The sequence below is a fragment of the Lissotriton vulgaris genome, chromosome 6, assembly GCF_964263255.1.
Source record: "Lissotriton vulgaris chromosome 6, aLisVul1.2, whole genome shotgun sequence".
NCBI lineage: Eukaryota > Metazoa > Chordata > Amphibia > Caudata > Salamandridae > Lissotriton > Lissotriton vulgaris.
The window spans coordinates 359,084,176-359,107,550 of record NC_141694.1 but is presented as its reverse complement, the minus strand read 5'-3'; the positions used below and the strand labels follow the sequence as shown (position 1 = coordinate 359,107,550).

The 23,375-nt window shown below is 45.7% G+C and overlaps 1 protein-coding gene across 1 annotated transcript in view; it reads left to right on the top strand.

The window, feature by feature from the left end:
- DCDC2C (doublecortin domain containing 2C) overlaps window positions 1–23,375 on the top strand; it is a 903,210-nt gene that overhangs the window by 222,268 nt on the left and 657,567 nt on the right. Inside the window, 1 exon segment of the mRNA XM_086925637.1 lies at window positions 9,945–10,021. Coding sequence (XP_086781763.1) covers window positions 9,945–10,021 — 77 coding nt within the window.

Genomic DNA, 23,375 nt, shown 5'->3' with positions numbered 1-23,375 from the left:
CTGGGCTAGCCCAGGGCTCTCTGAAGGCTCAATGACACCTAATTCCAGCATCTATTGCACCTCAGTCTTTATACAGTCCCTGACATGATCAGGTTGCCTGTAAATCTTGCTCTTTACAGGAAGACTGTCACCAGTGTCCACCACATGGGTACACCAGTTAGTCTGACTGGGTGTCAATGAGAACATATGCCTGTATGCCTGCAGAACTTGTCTACAGTCATTTTGCTGATGTTCAGTGAGGCTGCCATCTAAGGCCACACCATCAACTGAGCCATCCTTAGGGTTCTGAGTGAGCAGGTCTGGGAGAGGGTCACTCTCTTCCTCCTGTCCCTCATCTGTAGCCATGAGCAAGCCCATGTCTTCCCTGTTGACATATGCCTTTAGGCTGTTGACATGGAGCACCCTGTGGGGGCTCCTGGGAGTTCCTAGGTCCACCAAGTAGGTAACCTCTCCCTTCTTCTCCAGAATTGTATGGGGTCCAGACCATTTGTCTTGGAGGGCTGCTGGGGCCACTGGCTCCAACACCCATACCTTCTGTCCTGGCTGAAACTCAACCAAGACAGCCTTTTGGTCATGCCAAGCTTTTTGTAATTCTTGGCTTGCCTCAAGGTTTTTGGATGCCTTTTCCATGTACTCAGCCATCCTGGAGCGGAGACCAAGTACATAGTCCACTATGTCCTGTTTAGGCTTTTTGAGAGTTAACTCCCATCCTTCCTTCACTAGACCTAGGGGTCCTCTTACAGGGTTCCCAAACAACAATTCAAAGGGGCTGAAGCCAACCCCCTTTTGAGGGACCTCTCTGTAAGCAAACAAAAGGCAGGGTAGAAGGATGTCCCATCTGCGCCTCAGCTTTTCCGGTAATCCTTTGATCATACCCTTTAGGGTCTTGTTAAACATTTCAACAAGCCCATTACACTGTGGATGGTAAGGAGTGGTGAACTTGTAGTTGACACCACATTCCTTCCACATAGCTGTCAAATATCCTGACATGAAGTTGGCACCTCTGTCAGATATTACCTCCTTAGGAAACCCCACTCTGGAGAAAACTCCAAGTAAGGCCCTGGCCACAACAGGAGCTGTTGTGGTCCTAAGTGGAATTGCCTCTGGGTACCTGGTGGCATGATCCACTACAACCAGTATGAATCTGTGCCCAGATGCTGTAGGGGGTTCCATGGGACCTACAATATCAATCCCCACCCTTTCAAAGGGAACCCCCACCACAGGTAGTGGTATCAGGGGGGCCTTTGTGGTGCTATCTGCTTTACCACTGGCTTGGCAGGTTTCACAGGAGCGACAAAACTCCTTGGTGTCTTCAGACATGTGAGGCCAGTGAAAGTGAGGGACAAGCCTGTCCCAGGTCTTATTCTGGCCTAAGTGTCCTGCTAAAGGAATATCATGGGCCAAGGTGAGAAGGAAACCCCTAAATTGCAGAGGTATAACCAACCTCCTGGTCGCACCAGGCTTGGGGTCTCTACCCTCTGTGCAAAGAAGTCCTTCATCCCAATAAACTGTATGGGCACCTTGAGCATTCCCAGCAGCCTCAGCAGCAGCCTGCTGTCTGAGGGGTTCAAGAGAAGGACAGGTTAACTGACCCTGCCCCAAGTCTGCCCTAGAATGTCCCCCTGTCCCCAGAAACTCAACCTGGTCAGGTTCAAGTTCTTCAGAGACAGTTCCTTCAGGGGTCTCAAGACCAGCTTCCTGTGAAGCTTGATCCTCACTTGTAGGCAGTTGGGAAGGCACAGCCTTAACCCTCCTGTTCTTCATCTTGGAAGGTGCTTGGTCCATTGTTCCAGGATCCAAGACCTGAGGTTCAGAGAGGCACTTTTTGGCCTGTGACCTGGTCACAGCAAGGACATGTGATGATATCCCTAACATCTCTGCATGAGTCCTGTACTCAACTTCTGACCATAGAGAGCTCTCCAGGTCATTGCCCAACAAACATTCAACTGGGAGATCAGCACTAACCACAACTCTTTTTAGGCCAGTTACCCATCCCCAGGAAAAGTTAACAACTGCCACACTATGGGTAGTAGTGACATTGCTGGCATTGGTCACCAGGTAATTATCACCTGGCATGTATTGTCCAGGGTCCACAAAGTTAGGTGTCACCATAGTGACACTGGCACATGTGTCCCTGTAAGCTTGAGCCACTTTGTTATTAATCAAAGGTGTCTGTCTGTATTTGCCCAGGTTACTGGGACTTATGGCAGGGGCCAAATCTATGTCCCCCTCACAGATCAGAACAGCCTGTGTAAGGGTTCTGACTAGGTCAGAATCTCCTTCAGTTCCCAAGGTGATACCCACTACCCCCTTGGTTTGTGGACTAGCACTGCTAGCTGTACTAGTGGGTGCAGGTGCCTTAGGGGCTGCAGTGCTAGGGGCTCCACCCTTTTTACACTCACTTGTCCAGTGAGAGGTGTTTTTACAAGTACTACACCAGGGTTTTCTTCGACCTTCTTTCTTCTTCTTCTTAGAAGTTTGGGACCCACCCTCTGCATTAGTTTGAGGCCCTGTTGAAGACTTCTGGTCTTTAGCTTTCTGCTCCCCCACCCTTCTGGTCTGTTTTCTTCTGGTCACCACCCTGGTTCTGGTTCTGATTCTTTTGCTTAACTCTGGTTCTAACCCATTTATCTGCCCTCTTTCCCAATTCTTGGGGAGAGGTCAAATCTGAGTCAACCAAATGTTGATGCAACTGCTGGTTCTGACAATTATTTAAAATTTGATCTCTCATCAGCAAATTATACAATCCTTCATAGTCTGTAACCTTGCTTCCCAGCAACCATCCCTCCAGAGCCTTAGTGGCACACTCAACAAATTCAGACCAGTCCTGAGTCTGTGTCTTCTGGGTATCTCTGAACATTAACCTGTACTGTTCAGTGGTTAAGCCTAACCCATCAATCAGAGCACTCTTCAGGACCAGGTAGTTTCTAAAATCCCCATCACTAACTGTGAGGAGTCTGTCTCGGCCTCTACCTCCAAAGGAGAGCCACAAGATTGCTGCCCACTGCTCCTGAGGGATCTGCTGTACTTTGCAGGCTCTCTCAAGTGCAGTCATCCATTTGTGGATATCATCCCTAGCTTTGTATGGGGGCACAATCTTACTCAGGTTTCTGTTATCAAAAGACCTGTCTTTATCCTTGTGGATATTGCTGCCACCAGTGGGTTCTATTACCCCACTCTCTCCAGGCTGTCTTGCTCTAGCAAGTTTCTCTTGGGCCAGGGCAACCTCTAACTCTTGTCTCTGGATCCTCAATTCAGCCTCTCTCATTTTGGCCTCATGTTCCCTTCTCTGAGGGCTAGTCATCTCCCTCCTGGAGTGACCATGAGAGCCTCTAGAGGCCTGGGAGGTTTTGGATTCACCTGAGTGATTCCTCCTATGCCCCTGGTTAAGTCCACTTGGGTGTCTGGGCAAGGTCATCCTTGCTTCAGTCCCAAATATACTTAAGTTAGCCTGGTTAAGCCTACTGACTAGCACCTGGCTATTTCTACCATCATCAGAATCACTGCTCCCCCCTTCTATCTCTTCTTCCTCTTCCTCCTCTGGATCTACCTGAGGAGCTCCAGTGATGGGGGCTTCCTCATCTACTAGGATTAAAGGGACAGGGGCATCAGCATTGTCATCCTCAGAAGGAGAGCCTCCTTCAGCATTTCCTGTGGGGTCTGCTTTAGAGGTCTTTAGAGCCTCAGACTGGTCTAAGAGCTCTCTAAGGTAGTCTGTAGTAGGGGATGGCCCTGTCTTCAGACCCCTTAAGACACAAAGCTGTCTTAGTTCCTTAAAGGAAAATATAGCAAATCTGGATGGTGCTTTGGAGGGTCACTCTCAACAGCAGTAGGTCCAGTGGACCCCTCTGCTCCAGACATTGCTCTAGTGTGGTGGATGTGTTGCAATCTACCTACACTGGTGTTTACCTACTAAACCTATCTAGTAGTTGTAGTCAGGGTGTGCTACTCCCTATCCTCTACAACAACTAAGTTCAGTAGAACTTATGTATACTAGTCTTGTTTTTATATGTACCTAGCAGGTACCTGTATGATCTTTCAAATGATACTCTCAAAGATTGTAATGGTAAAACAACAGCAAGCTCAGATCCCAATCCGCTGCTCACCAATGTGAGAAGTTGGCCTGGTATATAATGCTCACTAATTCTAGTGATCACTTTGTACCATGCCAAGCAACCCTTATGATGATCGGTTGTAAGTCAACCTTATAGACCAGTTATCCTAGTGGTAACGTGGACAAAGCATTCTTAGGCTAAACTCTGAAAGGCATGTGAAGCCAGCTGTATTACCATACACAACCCCCTTGAATACCAAATGAAAGGACACCACACAGATATATATTGAAAATATATATATATTTATTAACTACAAATATCCCCTGAACTCTTTATGAGCGCAGAAGCACAAGCGTTAAACAAAACATAGTTTAAAATACACAAAAGTTGCACAATATGGATGAGCCCTAGGGGCCACCTAAACCATATACTAAGAAAGTGGTATAAGAGATACCAATCTAAAAGGAAACAGGCCTAGGGCCTTGGGAATCGCTGGAGCTGTTCGGGACTAGCAGTGACTAAGTCGGGAAAGGCCCGCGGGACTCGGGTGCAGTGTTTAAAGTGCACGCACTCACCAATGTAAAATCTATGGTGCGTAAAAGTTAGAAAGTTAGTTAGTTCGGAACCTTCTGAGTGACCTAGAAAGCTGAAACTTGAGACACAGGCCCTAGAGGTGTGTACCAGTGTAGGAACACCGGCGTTGCTGATTTACCTCACCCACAGGAAGCGGGTGCACAGGGTCGAAGTAGTGTTGGGTTTCGTCACACTGGTCGATGGTGCTTGGAGCTGAAGATGGTGCAGGCGGCTCGAGGTGAAGAGTTCGGGTGGATCCAAGGGTGGATCTGAAGATGTGAAGACCTGAAAGCAGAGGGGACAATGTTCAAAGTCACTAGCCAGTGACTACCGTGGAACCAGATTGGAACCAGGCGATGTTGGGTGCAAAAAGGCGTTGAGGTGTAGCTTCTCTCTGCAGCCACGTGGACACCGGGGGTCAAGGACGTCCAGGAGTCGGTCACGAGCTGTCCCACGTAGGCTTCTTGCTGTTGGCGGTGTCGGCAACTTGATTGGAGCAAACAGGCCTTGGCTAATGCAAGCCACGCAGGAGTTGAAAAAGGCTTCTTACTCGGACCAGCAAGGTCAGAGTGGGTGCTCCTTTTCACAGGAGCTAGGGCAAGCCTGGAGCAACTAGACCCGCAGTGTAGTTCTTCGGTTTCGTCCCCAAGATGGCCGCTGACCATGTGGCTAGTGGTCGGGATGGCGTGTTGAGTGGCACAATGCAAAAGGGCCCCACGCAGATCGTGGAGATGCTGGGGGGCTGATCTTCCGTGCAAGGGCTGCTCGGTGGTGGGGGTTCTCAGTCCCCAAAGCACAATGTCGAGGATGCCTCTGATGCTGTGCAGTCAGCTCTCCTGGGGTCTTCCAAGATGTCCAGTCCCACGTCTCTCGGTACCTCCACGGGTCCCTTCTTTGCAGGGACTGTGGATCGGGCTGTGAGAAGTCTGGGAGTCTGGGTCTTGTCAGGCTCTGGGCTCGGGCTCGGGCGGGAGGCGGCGGCAAAGCAGACGTCGATTCACTGGTTGGTACCTGTATTCACAGGGTGGCCCCTCCTAGGTCACAAAGGAGATGCTCTTCAGTCTTCTGTGCAGCAGAATGTCGAAGTCTAGTCGTCTTCTTAGTTTCAAGTTGACTTCAGGATGACCTGAGGTGCTATGGCACTGCTCCCCCTCTTATTCCCAATCTGAGGGGTGGATCACCTACTAGGTCCCTCCTCTGGGTGAGACCAGGAAGGGGGGCGGTTACACCCCCTTTCCTTTGTCCAGCTCCTCACCAGGCCTGGGTCTGGAAAGTCCCAGGACCGGTTTGGACTGGCTTATGCACGGGGACAACTTGTGTGCCCCGGGCATGTCTCAATCTATTCAGCCCTGTCCTACCCAATAGACAAAATCCTGTCTGGGGTGGTGCTCGCACCTCCCAAGGCAGGAAACCCTTTGTCCAAGCCTCCCTCGCTGGAAGGACTCCCAGCAGCAGGAGGTCAGACTTGTGTCTGTGGTGGCAGCATCCATTTTGTGATGCTGAGGCTCTGGTTAACTTTAACCGGGGTTAAGGCTACACACATGTCGTGTCCCTCTAGAAGGGTGGAATGCTATCCCCGTCGACAGAACTGTCGAGGGGATAGTATTCCAAATCGTATGACACCTTACTCGACATGTTTTGATAAAGCCAAACCAAAGATAGCATATAACCGCGAGGATTATAATGCACTTAAGAGTATATGGTATGGCAATATCCCGGAACAGCTAAGGGAGTGGTTCCCGACAGCTGCAGAATGGCTCAGCTCATGCTAGAGCACCATCTCACATATTTCCAAGCACTCTGCCTCCAGGATTGAAGAGGCCTTCCATAGGAGTGGCTGATAGGAACATATGTGTCCAGTTTAAGGTTAGATATAGGGATACTATATCTAAGTAAGAGGTGATTACACCAACTTACCCCAGCTGAGTGATCAGCCAGTTGTGTCAAATATGGAGGCCAGGCCAGGGGTGGCACAATACATGCTGCAGCCCCTGGTAGGCCTTGGAAACACCTATGCCCTGGGTACCTAGGGTACACTGTTACAGGGGCCAATAAGGTGAACCAGTTCCAATTCGTAATGCACCTAAGGTGCATTGTCTGTAATTTAGAGAGAGAACAGCAGGCTGTGGGTCTGATTAGCAGGCCCACAGCCACATTAAGTCATAAACCAGTGAAGCAAAAAGCAAAAATTTGGGGTGACCATAGGATAGCAGACCCTACTCTCCTACAACAAGGACATGGATGGGGAGACACACATGGCAATGGAGACATTTGCTCGGAAGAGACAGGCATGGATAGAGAGACACAGGCATGGATAGCGAGACACAACACATGATAGGGCCACACACCTTGTTATTGAGACACTTGCTAAGAAAACACAGACATAGGCAGAAAGAAGCAGACATGGAATAGAGAGACAAAGAAATAGAGAGACAAAGAAATAGAGAGACACAGACATAGAGAGACACAGACATCGATAGAGATGCATGCATTAATAGAGAGACACTCATGGTTAGTGAGACACTTGCAAGTAGGAAGACACAGACATGGATACTCTGGCTAGGGCACACAAACATAATAACTGAACTCCACATCTCACTGGCATCACCTTGCACCATAAAGGGTTTCCCGAGCAAAGTATTCCACTACCATTTGATGAACTTTGCTAATTGGACAGGCAACTGCACCAGCAAGCAATATAAACGGAAAGTTGGCCATATGAAACATATGTAACATAACAAAATGTAAGAGCAATGCAGGAATATGCCATTTTGTTTGCAACAAACAACCTTGCATGTTTTTAGATGAGCATAACATGTACTGCTGAGCAGAATTAAGAAGTTAAAATGGATCTATTTTTTCTTACAAACAATGAAAAGTTAGTTATTAAAGTTATAAACGAAATATATCAGTATTATAAATAGTGTTCTTGTTAATTAGAACATTACAAAGTTATGGAGAAGCTCAAAAGTATGGAATGGCTATTCAGATCCTTTGAACAGTATTGGAGGGTCATTGTCACTTCCTGCTAGAGCCAGGCCTTCATTGTTCGGCAGTTAGAAATTATTTTTCAGATGCTAAGACAACAATTTTGGTTTTAGCCACTGTGAGCTCAGCAGATTTGTGAAATTGTTTTCCTAAACCTAGGGAAGTTAGATGTGCGTGACCAGCAGTTGGGTCAAGGGTCATTCACGGAAGTCGCCAAATGCTCTCCCTAGCCCCACCTATCTTACTCCCGCCCGTGCTGCCCCTGCCAGAAATAAGTTTATGTGGTAATGCTCGAAGAGTCTTGGAGACTCAGAGGAGGGGTGCCCGGGCTGGGCTGACAGAGGGAGCAGGGACTGAGACGAAACCGGTGCAGGCGCGAGTGGGTCCCCCTGGCGGGAAGGTCTTGTGAAGCTAGAGAGAAACGGTAGTCCCGCGACCTGGAAAAGAGCCTGCACATCGAAGTAGAGCACCATCCGAACAAACAGGTTAGTGCCCCCGGAGCGACTCTGAAACGAAGCACTGTCTGCACAAACAGATAAGTTCACAGCGGAGAGGCGGAAAAGAGTAGAAAGGAATATGTTTGTAGGGCTCAGATAGGAAATCAATTCGGTCACTGCAGCTCAATGTATCCTTACAACACCAAATTAACACAAAAGGGTGGTTGATGTTTAAGGTTTTTAAGAGTATGGGCCCTGCCACCAGCCAGAAATCAAAACTAATTTGCTACTTTTTTCATAAATTCCCAATATTGTTGCATTGCTGTCCCATGTACCTCATTCTTGTCGCACTATCAGTCCACCTGCCCCAGGCGTCTCACAATTTTTGCTTGTCCTACATTCCTCACATTGTTTGTTCATCTGCCGAACGATCCCCCCAAACCTTTCATGTGCCACTGTCTTCTCATTTCTTGGTACATGTAACCGCATTAAAAAAGCACGTTGTGCAGCGCTTCTTATAAAATTAAGCGGCACTGAAAGTGATCGCGAAAGCAATCGCTAGTGTTAAAAAAAAACACGCCCGCGAGTGGTGCACGCACGCGCGCCACTGCAAGGCATATGTTTTTAATTATCGCGCCCGTGTCTGGGCACGATAATTGAAAACATATGGGCTTTGCTGCGCCTAACAGATACCAATAAGCCCTGGCCGAAGCAATGCGCCCGCCTTTGGCCTATTGCGTGGTCTATTAACAAAATACACGCACTCAAAGCCCAATCACTAAAGAGCAGACAAAAAACACACGCACGAGCGGGTGCGATTCCATGGTCCATTTCTGAACTCCGGACAAAAGGACTCTCGCCTGCTCGAGCACTGCTGCGCAGTGCAATGCAGGTCGTGAACAGGGCCGGACTGGGAACCACAACCGGCCCTGGCAAAGTGCTCGGCTGCCCCCCTTCCCCCCCTCCTCCCCACTTGGTGGGGGGAGGGTGTTGGAGGTGCCGCTGAGCTCTTTGCCAGGCCGGTTTTCAGCCGATTTTGGTACAGGGACGATTTTGACCCTGTAACAAAAACGGCCGACCCCACTCGTGCGGCGCACCAGGGGATTGCCCGTTGCCCGCTATGGCTCGTTCGGCTCTGGTCGCGAGACCTAAAAGCACATGGAAGCCAGTGGCTGAAGTGGTCTGACTCAAAGCACACTCGTACATTGTATATTCGTATTGGAATTTTTTTTACATTGATAACATTAAGTCTTTCAAGCAATTAAAGTGGTGTCTGCAGCTAGACCTACACATTTGGTATTCTAGACGGCCAAAGCTGCCTGTAACTTGACCGAAAAGGGCTACCAATTACACAGGAATAATTCTTTTATTTGAGCTGCTGTTTTGTACTAAATATTCAAGGGGGTGTTAGGGAGGCAATATATTTTGAGATTAGAGGACAGGAAAGACACTTAAGCCTACTCGTATTTGCAGATCTACATGTGAAGTAAGCATTTGTAAGTAAGGGTGTGTGTACAAAGGGAACTTACGGCCTCAACTCTGTAAGGGACATGGTGTGCTCCAAAAGTATTAAAACTCGTATGTCACACAGGCTTTTGCTTTTTCGTTTTGTAAACCCGCATAAATGACAGATTTCCGTTACTTTTAGAATGCAAATAAAATATAATACTTTATGAATGTTTGTTCTATGCCAGAGCATCTATAGATGAGACCTGCATGGACCACAATTTAAGATAGGCCACCAGTTTTGAGTTTTTTATTTTTATTTGTTGGTCCAGTAAAGCATATTGCAGTTTATAGAATAATACTGTATGGTACATTCGAGAACTATCTGAAATATTAAGTACTAAAACATATTTCTTCAGATAACAAATACTCTTTTAAATTTCAGATAAAACCAGTTGTCCACAGTGGTATTGTTGTTTCTTCCAAGTGGGCCAACTATGTACGGGATTCATGCACTATAAAGTAAGTATACTAACATACAGTGATGAAAACTTGGCATTAGTTTCAACAGTTTAAATTTCTTTCATTGCAGTTAGGCAAACTATGTTACATTACATGGTGCTAGTGATTAAGAGTTAGAAGAGCTTGATTTATGTCTCTAAAAGGGCTCGATTCCTGGCAGTGTGTGAGAGTGAAACGCTTCCAAGCCACATGTGTGACTCTGCTACAGGAATCTTCGAGAAGCCAAAGATTAGTCCAGGTTGTCTGTGGAGAGTCCAAATATATGTTAGAGATAGTACATTTTTTACAAAAGTACATATAATGCAAACACTAATAAATATAACAAAAATCACTAATAATAGACAACAGTAATAAGTGAAAATACCTCATGGAAAACAAAGTAGGACAAATCCTAATTTTTAGAAGAAGAAGGGCCACACTAGCTCAGTGAATCACAAGTAATTCAATAATTCTTTGTAATTCAAACATTTCTGTGCTGATAGACCCTACCCAACCACTGTATTTGGTTAATATTGCTTTGAAACAGTACACTTGCATGCAGGGGCGTAGCTAGAGCTTGTGGCGCCCGGGGCTATCCCTCAGATTGCCGCCCCTTGGGCTATGTCGCCAATTAAACCGTCATCAGATTATGCCTGACTCAGATTAAACGCCTGGAAAAGCACTTCCGGAATGGGCTGCATTGTTTCCGGGGACCATTCAGCAGCCCCCATCTGACCCTCAGCCAAAGAATGGTGGAACATGTAATCACCAGACGATAGAATGCTCTTTAACAGCGTATCTCATACAAGTTACAAGTTACATTAGAGATTAAAACAATTAGATAATTTATCAAAACACCTCCTCTGACACTTTTCTTGAATGTTGGGTGCATTAGCCTCTCACTTGTGCTCATTAGTTATACACGAATTAGCACCTTTAGAGGAAGGGTACCGAAAAAGAAAATACACATTACTCATTCCCATTAAATGCCTGAAAGTCTATTACAAACAAATACCGGCTCAAAGTGGTTGGTACTTACTGTCTTGGGCCACGGCCCTGCCGGCGGCAGATGAGTCTGAATCAGTCCAGACTGTGGAGCTGCAGACATTGACTCTGTTCTGCAAGAGCTGGCTGCAGGCAGGCAGGCTGAGCTCATAATTACAGGAAATGCTGCAAAACACCACCACGGGCCACAGCAATTCAGGTTTGTAGCCCTGCCCATGGGGCCGCGGCCTGCACACTGATCGGGCTGTCCCTGGCTGACTCTAGTTCCCAGGCGGGTCGTCCACTGTGTCTCTCCTGGCAGCCACTTGGCATTGCAAACCAAGTCACTGACTTAGTTCTGGTCTGCAGTTGAGTGTGTGCCTGCCAGGAATGCCTTAATTCACAGTGGGATCCCCAAGCCTGTGGGAGCACTGACACGAAGTCCGAGCCCCCCATGGTGTGCACAGCCATTAGCAACCTCTGAGGGCAGGCCCCGCCCGGGTGACTAATTAGTGTCAAAGCTGCGCTGCGCCACAGGAAATATGCAGCCAGGTACGAAATTAGTCCGCTGGCCTGGGCAGAACAATTGTAACATTTTTGCAGTCCCTCTCAGCCACTCGAGCTGAGAGAAGACTTACAATTAACCATTAAGCAGGGGCGGTGGGTGACATTTCAAAGTGGTGGGGCGCAAAGTGATTTTCATATTGCACCGTAGCGAGCGCAGCGAGCGAGCCCGAACTCCATAAGGGGGGTTTGGGGGGATAACCCCCCCCAAGAAAATTTTGAAAAAAAAGAAGAAAAATCGTGCATTTTCAAGCAAATTTGAAAAAGCAGGAAGGTTAATAAAGCAATTGTGAAAGTGCAGTTATTTCATTAATAGATGGCATAACATAGGTAGCTGCTTATTATTATGCTGTAGAACCTTGCATGGTCACAGAATGACCATGCAAGGTTCTACAGCATATTCTCTAAAGCAGAACAAAACAAGTGGAACTACCCCTCCCTTAAACCATACAAAAGAGGATGAATTAACTAGTCAAATAACAAAAAACAGGGGAGGAATAGGAAACATACATGGGCAAAAAAGCGAAATGACAGAGCAAAATTTACAGCGTGATAAACCTGTAAAATTAATAAAATATCAGATATGCATGTAATAGCAACCCAGCAGTAGGCTGCTCTCCCTCCTAGAGAGGGTAGAAGAACTACAAGGGCTGGCTACAGAGCCATGAACACAGTTGGGCGGCTCTCCAGAAGAACCAGTGCACAAATCTGGGGGAGAACCTAAGATTATGTGGTTTTAATACATTCACCGCCATGTATCTGCAGCAGAAATGCTCTGGGTCTGAGAGAAGCACTGGCTTTTGAGAGATGTTGTTGCTGCCGTCTCTTGCTGCTCCATCATCACAGTCCCTACCAAGACCGGCGTAGCCACAAACCTATTTGCTCTGGGTCACGCCTTGAGTCCTGCATTGCTTGACAGGTTACTTCAGGCTCGAGGACTCTGATTACTGGTTTACTCAAGTAAGATCAGGGCAGGTGATTATATTGTGGTAAACTTTAGGTCCCGCCTATTAACAGAAAGGATTCTTAGGGAAGGTGAATACCTAGGGGGGCTTGCTGGTCCGGGAATTGAGATCTTGCCCCTTGGCTATTTTTATAGGTCACAGATGGTCGATCTCCATATTAAATGGAGAAGAGGGGGTCAGAATGATAGGTTGTTTGCAAGAAGAAGATTAGAGACATCAGAAAACCCGGCGCTAAGCCATCCGATGGCAATTCCAGCGAATAGACACGAGGGCTACTCCCCCCTAAATCTAGCAAACCGATATGCAGCACTCTCAGGCTTGAATGATTGCCACTGACTGGTCCGCGATCATTTGAGATATAAGCATCAAAGTGGAAAGACCGAAGCTGTAATCCACGCTGGAGGGAAGACCAGCCTAAGCTGTAGGGTAAATAGCAAGGATATTCTAGTGGGAGTTCAGCCTGATGTGGAGAGAAAACAAAATGGAATATCATCGGGGGAGTGACAGAAATATTGCTGAGCCCCAGGCAGGGGATTGCCCCTCAATTAGCCCAAAAGGGCTCTCGATAGCTAAGCGAGGCCCTACTGGGCCACTGCGCGTTTGTGGTGGGAAGGGGAGCAAAATTATCTCCTGGAACATCGCAGGGCTTGCCACCAGATTGCAGTCCCCAGAATGGATGGACTTTGTAAAAGGCTTTGATATATGCCTGTTTCAAGAAACTTGGGCAACGGAGCCCCTGTTTTTACAGGGTTTCCTGAATTATTCCATTCCAGCATCCAAGGGACTTAAGGGCCGGCCACAAGGGGGGTTAACGATGTGATTGCGTCAAGAAACCTTTGTTAACCCTCTTGAGATCCACACTAACAATAGAGATCTTCAGTTGATCAGGATACCCTTAGGCAATCTAAGTACACTAGACATTTATAATACATATGCTAGAGGGACTGGGGGTGCTAAATTGCAAGTTCTGGGCGCCTTGGACTCTATAATGGGCTCTCAACCGTGCGATAATAATATCATAATCGCCGGTGACCTAAATAGGACCTTTGAGCCACTAGGAAGCGGGGATTGGGTACTGGGGGAAACGGAGGATACAGAGTGGGGGATACCGAAACTGGATCTCAAACCAGAGGACAGATGGACTGACAACATAATTCAGATGGACTGACAACATAATTCAGATGAACTCAATCTGTTGTGAGAGAGGGATTAGAGCCCTAAACGGGCATACAAAGAGTGATAGTCAGGGGGAATGTACATTTAACAATGGACGTTCAAAAAGCAGAATTGATTTTGTTTTCTGTAATCTGGCTTTATGGTCGAGTGTCCAGGACATGGAGGTGGTCACGAGGCAGGAAAGCGATCACAACCCCTTGTGTGTCACCCACACATTTTTGGGGAAGCTTCAAGGGGAGTTACATCTGGTAGAGCAGGTCCCGCTATTCGAGACGGTACCAACTAATGATATGAGGAGGGTAAAGTGGGCACAGGTTCTAGTAAATGATGAGGCCACGGGATCCATCAATGAGGAGTTGGATTAAACCTTATCTGCTATTGAGAGACAGACTAAAGGGGGAAGCGGAGGGTATGAACCAAGTTACGAATCTACACGATAGACTGTTTAGAAATATCGGGGTCCACTTCAGGAAGACTGTTACGAAGCCAAGGGGGGTAATTCCTTCCCCAGCAAGAGAGGGGTGGTATGATGAGAATTGCCGAATTGCAAGGAAGTCCCTAGGAAACGCGATTAAAAGAGGGCATCCTCCCGCGGTTCGCAATGCTAGGAAAAATTATAAGAAAATAGTCCATTTGGCTAAGAAAAGGTGGGACGAATTGCACTGGCAGAATTAATTATTAGCTAGCCGTGCCAAAGACTCTAAGCTCTTTTCGAGCATTATTAAGTGGGGGAATCATGGACACCCTGCACCTCCCACAAATTTTGTGAGTCAAAGGATTTGGGTGGACCACTATGGCCCTCAATATGCATGTAGCCCTAATGATAGGTATAGGGAAGTTGTGGAATACACTTTGTGTAGATCCACCTTTTAGCAAGGAGAATGTAAATCGAGTCCTTAAAACACTCCCCAGAGGGAAAGCACCAGGGCCTGATGGGGTCCCGGCTGACTTGTTTTTAGATCCTAATATGCAATTGGACACACACATTTTAAAATTGGCCAATGCTGTAGCTCGGGGAGCACCCGTACCCAATTCATGGCGTGGGGCTATAATAATCCCAATTTATAAAAAAGGGGATAAAACCCACCCTGGGAATTATAGGCCCATCAGCCTCATAAACACGATACAAAAGATAATCGTGAAAATGACTTTAAATAAGATCTTAAACTGGGTCGAACTCAAGAACATCTTATCTCCTTTTCAAGCTGGTTTCAGGAGGTTGACCAGCACTGTCGACCAGATCTTCCGATTTGCCTTACTATGTTGGAAAACCGTTTTGTTAGGTAATGGTAGCATCTATGCAGCTTTTATAGATTTGCATGCAGCATTTGATTTAGTGCCTCGATTTCAGCTATGGGAGGTGCTGCATAAGCTAGTCATGCCGGTAGAAATTTTGACCCTAGTGATGAGACTGCATGAATCTAATTACGCAAAAATTCAATGGGGGGGTCATGGGCAGGTAACAGATGACTTTGTGGTGGAACGAGGTGTCCGCCAAGGTTGCGCCATGGCCCCAACTTTGTTTTCATTGTATATTAATGGGGTAGTTGAGGGTATGCTTTCAAGTGATCTGGACACGCCATCCCTGGCAGGAATGAAAACCCCGATTCTATTATTTGCTGACGATACCCTGATAATATCAAAGACCCCTAGTGGTCTGCAGCGAGCCCTAAGAATTTTCGAAATTTTTTGTGTGGACAGGGGATTAGAAGTAAATATAGATAAAACAAAACTTATGGTTTTCAATCAGCACCGCTCTTTTAAGGGGAACTTTTATATGAGTGGGCAAAAGCCAGAGAGAGTTCCTGATTTTGTTTATTTGGGTATACATATGGACAAATCCAGCAACTGGAAGAAACACATAGAAATGTCTGCCCTTAAGCTCACCCAGAAGGCAGGTATAATCACTAGAGAACACACGAAATCACAAACAAAGCCGATACATCCGGCTCTGCAAGTTTATGAGGTCCAGGCACTTAGCTCTGCACTTTATGGTGCCGAGATTTGGGGCTATGAGAAATTAACTACCCTAACACTTGTAGAAAACAAATTTCTAAAAAATCTGGTTGGGCTCCCTAGGAGTACTCCCATTAAACCTCTACGTAACGATTTGGGCAGAAGGGCCATTTTGGATAGTGCAAGATTGCGACCCCTTTTATACTGGCGAAGGATCTGGGTAACCCCTGAACTATCCCAGCATGCCTTGGGATTTCTGGTTGTTTTAAAAGCGGACAGGTTCCATAAGATTCATTGGTTAAACAAACTTTCCAAAGCCTTGAAAGAAATGGGTATGCCTGGGTTGTGGCAGACCCCTGAGGCTGCCAAATTTCCTCCCAAAAAGGTACTCAAAGAAAAATATTGGGAAATGGTAGAGATTCAGAATTGGCATGCTGCAGAATCTTCGTCTATGGAAGGGCGCTTCCTGGGATTCAAACCTTTCCCTAGCTTAGAACCTTTTGGGGATTTTATTTTAAAACCTGGCGACAGGAAACTGTATTTCCAACTGAGAGTGGGGTCTCTGCCCTTAGGAGCAGTAACAGGAAGATGGTTCAAAGGAAGTTCAAACATGTGCCCAGTGTGTAAAAGTGAAAAGGAAACCATTGGCCACTCCCTATTCGCTTGCAATGCCTATAACTCCCCCAGGCGAGTGTGGCTTAAACCCCTATGTAAGTTATTTGGCACAAGGGATAGCACGGTTGCCCTAAGAATAATTTGCACAGAGACAGCACCAGTAATAACGGTCGCAGTTGCTAAATTCCTGGGTTGGTCATGGGCTATTAGGAATAAATTTCTCTAGTGTTATATGAGTTAGGGTCGGATGGGTAGTTTGTTCATTCCATTCTTGTATTTTTGCACTAGTTATATTTGTTGCACTTTATAATGATGCATTGCTGAAAATAGAAGTACTACAGGGGACAATCTACTAAACTCCTTTTTAGCAAACAGCAATGTTTTGGTTTTTTAACTGGATTATTGAATTTAAAAAAAAAACTATTAAGTTTTTTTATCAAGCATGTTTAGTATGGTCTAATTGCAATGATTTCCTTGATATTGTAACAATGGTATGGTTTTTAACTCTGCTTTTATGAATTTTACTTCGAATAAAGCAAATAAAAATTGAAATTGGTTTACATTTTGCATTTTCTTAGTTACATTGAAAATGGTTCCAGCAAGACTTAATCTTTCAGGTTGGTTTTGCTGCCAACTCTATTTTTGTGGAGTTTCTTTTTAAGTTTTGGCTTTTAGCTGGCTGAAGGCAGACCTATTGTTTTCAATACATAAAAGAGTTTGCGCTTTGCTTGTGATTGTATGGCTTTGTTGACTATTTCAGTGGTCTCTGCCTGATTTAATGGCTTTCCTCAAAAAGATTACATAACCAAAATACATTTGTCGTGCAAAACACTCTGTTCACAATACCAGAGTGCTTTTTTCACGAAGATGGCCAGACAACAGCCAAAGTTGTTAAGGGAAGGAGGCGGCACACCCAGAATAGCATTTAACATTGTGTAAGTCAGTTTATCACAGGGTAATAGCAGGTTTAAGGTCTTAGTGTTGGGTGTTCCTCTTACAGGTCACGAACTCAATGGAGGAATTTGAGCTCAAGTGTTCATTCCACGGAGATGGAAGGGTTTTCGAAAAGGTCCTTCCAAAGTGCTGACCTTTTCCTGGAAGTTCTCATTTCTGTAGTACAGTCACTTCCTGCACCCTCTGTAACCTTCCAATACCCTTAGGTCATCTGGGCTTTAATGATCCCCTGCCCTACAGAAATACCTTCTGCTGTCACAAGTCAGCGCCGGCTGACTGCAGGAGGCAACTTTTAATCTCTCGGCTGCTATAAAAGGCAGCAACACTAATGGCGCAAAGGTCTGTAGAAACACAGGCACAACCACTGATAAAGACAATCGCATTAGCTTTTGAATAGTGAAAATATTTTACGAAGCTTCATTGACACACACACGCACACCCCCACACACACTGTCGTGCGCCACACCCCGATCACTTACTTTATCTTCGGTTGACCCTCGCAACCTCCTTGATTGCCAGCGAGTGGCACAAAGCAGAAAATGGACAGGCCAATCAAACATCACAGACAGCACAGCAGGACACCAATGCTGGCTGCAGCAAAATAAGGCTCTGAGACAGCCATAAACATTACAGATTGCGACTCGATCGCTTCAATCCACCTTGGTGTACAGAGGTTAACAGTGAAGAGTTACTCCTCCTGGCTTGTCACAGAACATTGCAAGACTGCGTGTTATACTCTGCAGTTAAACAACCACAGATGACTGACTCCCACTGGCACCTTGATGTATATCCTGCTGCATAGTACTTACTACTTTGAATACACAGGGGGAAAAATGGAGGCATTAAGTCCACAGAATCATCAGACTGCATTTCTGTACTGTGTAATGAAAAGGTTACTGTTTCACGCAAATTACGTATTCTGTAATGAAGTGAGATACTGCTCAAGGGACGATCCCTGAATACCATGATTGACACTGTGGGTCACTTCCTTGCTGCACCGAATCTGATTCCTGAGTCGATTAGTCGTGTCACTAGAGTGATGTTGAGTGGCAGCATGAGCATCACTACTTGAGAATACGTTCTGAATGCTGAGAATCTGACTGGCATATTAGAAAGAGTAAGAGGAGTGTGCCCACGGTTGCTGGACAGGCTTACAATGTGCGCAGAAAGAAGCAAGGGAAATATTCAGCACAGTTACACAATGTTTTGTCAAGGCTAATGTCTTCATCATAAAAACATAGTTCGGGTTCTCTTTTAATGACCGAATATGTAGTTCATTATTGTGAGATGACCACTGTAATAGCCGTGGGTATCCTAGTCATGCTTTCCTGCTCCTAAGATAATAAACCAATTAGTGTCTAGTCTAACCACAAATGATGAATGAAACATGTGCTGGCGATTTGGACACCCACTCAGAATATGATTAAGTAGTTATGGCAATCTGACAAGGGAAACCTAACCTTTTGAATGAATCTACCGATGACTTACTTAGAATTAATTTATTTGACCATTCTAAACAGAGTCCAAACGACGCACATTTGCAGAAGACAGGCCGGTCATTATTTCCCGCCGCTGCTCTGTTCCCGGCGGGAGATGTAAACAATTCACAGGCTTTGGAGAAGCATGCATCTGTGGAGATATAATCAGCTAGGCTTATGGAGGACGGCTAGAGTTTCGAATAACTGATCTTCAAAAAGATTACACAGCCAAAATACATTTGTCGTGCAAAACACTCCGTTCACAATACCAGAGTGCTTTTTTCACGAAGATGGCCAGACAGACAACAGCGGCAGCCCAAGTTGTTAAGGGAAGGAGCCTGCACACCCAGAATAGAATTTGACATTGTGTAAGTCAGTTTATAACAGGGTAATAGGTAGCAGGTTTAAGGTCTTACTGTTGGGTGTTCTTCTTACAGGTCACGAACTCGATGGAGGATCCGATCCCGTCATCCCGATCATCGTCAGACTGACTTTACTTACTTCCCTTCACAGCAGCGCAGTAAACGGAACCCACGCATCCCGGCGAAATGGCCAATCACTGCATAGCTTCACTGTGAAGCCATGCAGTGATTGGCCATTAAGTTGTGGCACGGTGGCAGAGGCAGTGTGTGTGTGCCACCAGCCAATCCTGGCGGCTAGGGGGGCACATTTGCTACTCGCCCTGTCGCCCGTCTGTAAACCCGGGCTGTGGCAGGTGAAAGTACCCCTGGGTCCCGCTGGGGAGCTTCAGTGCGCATGCTTCGGCGAGTTGGATACCATATCGCACTTGCGCACTAAAGTCTGCTGCAGCCTGAGTGTGTGCACTGTCTGTCACTCAAGCTGCAGCAGGCCACCCCCCTGCTCTCTCCGAAATCGCCGGGTGTGTCCCGGATTCCTGGCGGCTGATTATTGTTGAATGTTTATTTACAGTCAGTATTTTTATTTTAATAGGATTGCGGCCGGCGGCCGCGATGCGGGTCCATGTGGGCTGGTGGGGCTACGCCCCTACGCCCCAATGGACGCACCGCGGCTGCCATTACGTTTATTTATTTATGTGTTTTTATATAGCGCAGACTTTACCCGAAGGCGTCAGAGCACTTCACAATAGGAACAGTAATGATACATGAAGAGAAAATTACAAGTGAGCAAATTACAAAAGCAAACGTTAAGTTACATGAGGCAAAAGTGACAATTGTGAGCAACAAAATACATGAGGTAGAAAACGGTACAATACAGGAGGAAAAAGTGACGTGTGCAGGTTAAAAGAGAAAACAAAGAACAATTAGAGGTATAATACTTCAATAAATGGCAGACACTCAAGCACAAGAACAAACGTTACGTAGGCAATGGTGGCACTTGTGCAAGTACCTAAAGCAAACAAAATGTGAGAGGTATCAAACAGTGTGTTACAAGAGAAAACTGGCGTGTGCATGACCACTGTCCAGGAAGTTCGGTGGAGCTGCCTCTTGGCACTTAGACCTTCCTGCGTGAAGCTGAAAAGATCCTCAAGTTAACCTACAAGGCGTCTGACTGCGTTCCTATATCTCATACCACTAATCCTTTACCGCAACAGCTGCGTTGCAAGAGAACGTAATAAAATAAAAACAACATTAGAGTGACCTCCAGCTCCTCTAAACATTCCGTCCAACAACTCTTGGTCCACCCTCACTCCACTGGTTTGTGACGTGTATCAGGTGCTTGACCCGCTCAGCAACAAACCAAGCGGGATAATATAATCTACAGGAGTCGCAGAGGGTTCTCTAATCACTTTATGGGCCATGAGGGCGGTCCCAGTGGCGCTCGGTTCTAGTCTCATTCACAGTCAATGGTTCGCTCTGTGAGGAGAAGCCCAGGGCAACGGTACCAGCAGCTGCTGGCAGCACTCTCGGACCAGTCAGGTCAGGTGCATACACGCGTCGCATACCACTCGAGTCCGGCGCAGCTAGCCTTTCACAATGCACATTTAAACTGGGCCACGGGCGGCTGCGGCATTGGAGGTCCGTTGCGGCCGCCTTTATAATTTATTTGGGGACAATTGTGTTGTGTTTGTTCCCAAATAAATTTTAAAGGCCGCCGCGGCCGCAACGGACCTCCAGTCGGCCGCCTCAAAAATAGTGCTGCCCGGGCGGACCGCCCCCCTCGCCCCCCGCCAAGCTATGCCAGTGCTTGCATGTTTTTATGGTATCAGACTAGGTAGGGATTGTGCGCACAGCACAATGGGTACTAAGCCTGATGAGTACCAAGATGTATTATTTTAAGTTTTATCGAAATAACATACAAGAGTGTCCTATGGTGTAGTGTGTATACATGTTAGAGATAGTAAATTTTTACAAAAGTACATATAATGCAAAACACTAATAAATATAACAACAAGCATTTGCAATGCAATAGGTCTCGCATTAGGAAAGTTTGAGCTATTGGTATTGTAAATGACAATTTTTTTATTTATGTTTTGTTTTTGAAAATAGCGGAATTAATAGCTTTGTCATTTACAATGCCAATAGTTATAATTTTCGCAAATGTGAAACCCATAGCATTTGTAATGCAATATGTGTTGTATTTACGTGACTTACTTGTATTGATATTACAAATAACAATGGCTTTTAATTTTTTTAATAATTAATTCTTAAATAAAAGCTATTGTAATTTATAATGGCAATAGCTTAAACCTTTGTAAATAACTTTTGTGAAGATTATGTTCAGTCTATTTTATTGTGACGAAAATCCAAGAACAGAAGTGAAATGTTAACATCTTTTTGTTACATTTGTAATAAAGCTTGAAACATTGAGAGAACATATGTGAACCAGTTGTTGTTGAATGGTTGCACAGATTGATGCTGTGGTGGCGCTGAGTGATGTTGTGATGGCAAACGAGTGATGCTGTGGCGTTCAGTGATCCGGTGGTAGCGCATAGTGATGTTGTTGTGCCCCTGATTGATGCTGTGGTGGTGCTGAGTGATGCTGTATGCTATGCTATGTTTTGTTTTGCTATTCTATGTTTTGTTTTGTTATGCTATGTTTTGCTATCCTATGCTTTGATTTGTTATGCTATGCTATGCTGTGTTTTGTTATGCTATGGTATGTTTTGTTATGCTATGCTATGTTTTGCTATGCTATGTTTTGTTTTGCTATGCTATATTTTGTTATGCTATGCTATGCTATGTTTTGATGTGTTTTGCTCTGTTTTGGTATGCTATGTGTTGTGTTTTGTTATGCTATGTTTTGTTATGTTATGCTATGTTTTGTTATGTAATGCTATGTTTTGTTATGCTATGCTATGCTTTGTTTTGCTATCCTATGCTTTGTTTTGTTATGCTGTGCTATGTTTAGTTTTGCTATCCTATGCTTTGTTTTGTTATGCTATGCTATGTTTTGTTGTGTTCTGTTATGCCATGCTATGTTTTGCTGTGTTTTGCTATGCTATGCTTTGTTATGCTATGCTATATTTTGTTATGCAATGCTATGTTTTGTTGTGTTTTAGTATGCTATGCTTTGTTTTGCTCTGCTATGTTTTGTTATTCTATGTTTTGTTATGCTATGCAATGCTTTGTTATGCTATTTTTTATGTTCTGCTAAGCTTTGTTTTGTTATGCTATGCTATGTTGTGTTTTGCTATGCTATGCCATGTTTTGTTGTTTTTTGTTATGCTATGCTGTTTTGCTATGGTATGTTTTGTTATGTATGCTATGTTTTGTTCTGTTTGCCATGTTATGCTATGCTATGTTTTGTTGTGTTTTGCTATGTTTTGTTATGCTATGCTTTGTTTTGTTATGTTATGCTATGTTTTGTTATCTTATGCTATGTTTTGTTCTGCTATGTTTTGTTGTGTTTTGTTATGCTATGCTATGTTTTTTTATACTATGCTATGTTTTGTTTTGCTATTCTATGTTTTGTTGTGTTTTAATATGCTATGCTATGCTTTGTTGTGTTTTTCTTTGCTAATTTTTGTTTTGTTATGCCATGTTTTGTTTTGCTATCCTATGCTTTGTTTTGTTATGCTATGCTATGTTTTGCTATCCTATGTTTTTTTTGTTCTGCTATGCTATGCTGTGTTTTCTTATGCTATGCTATGTTTTGTTATGCTTTGCTGGTGAGGGTGTGTGAGGGTGTGTTAGGGTGTGTGAGGGTGAGAGGGTGTGAGGGTGAGAGGGTGTGAGGGGGAGAGGTTGAGTGAGGGGGTGTGAGGGTGAGGGGGTGTGAGGGTGTGGGGGTGAGGGAGTGTGAGGGGTTGTGAGGATGAGGGGGTGTGTGAGGGGTGGGGGTGTGAGGGTGAGGTGGTGTGAGGGTGGGTGAGAGGGTGTGTGAGGGTGAGAGGGTGGGTGAGAGGGTGATGGGGTGTGTGAGGGTGAGGGGGTGTGAGGGTGAGGGTGAGGGGGTATGAGGGTGAAGGTGTGAGGAGATGTGAGGGTGAGGGTGTGTGAGAGTGAGGGATGTGAGGGTGTGTGACGGTGGGGGCGGTGTGATGGTGAGGGTGTGTGAGGGTGAGAGGGTTGTGAGGGTGAGGGGGTGAATGAGGGTGTGTGAGGGTGAGGGGGTGAGGGTGTGAGGGTGAGGGGTGTGAGGGTGAGGGAGTGAGGGTGAGTGAGGATGTGGGAGGGAGGGGTGAGGGTGACTGAGGGTGTGTATGGGTGTGAGGGTGTGTTAGGGTGAGGAGGTGTGAGGGGGTGTGAGGGTGAGGGGGTG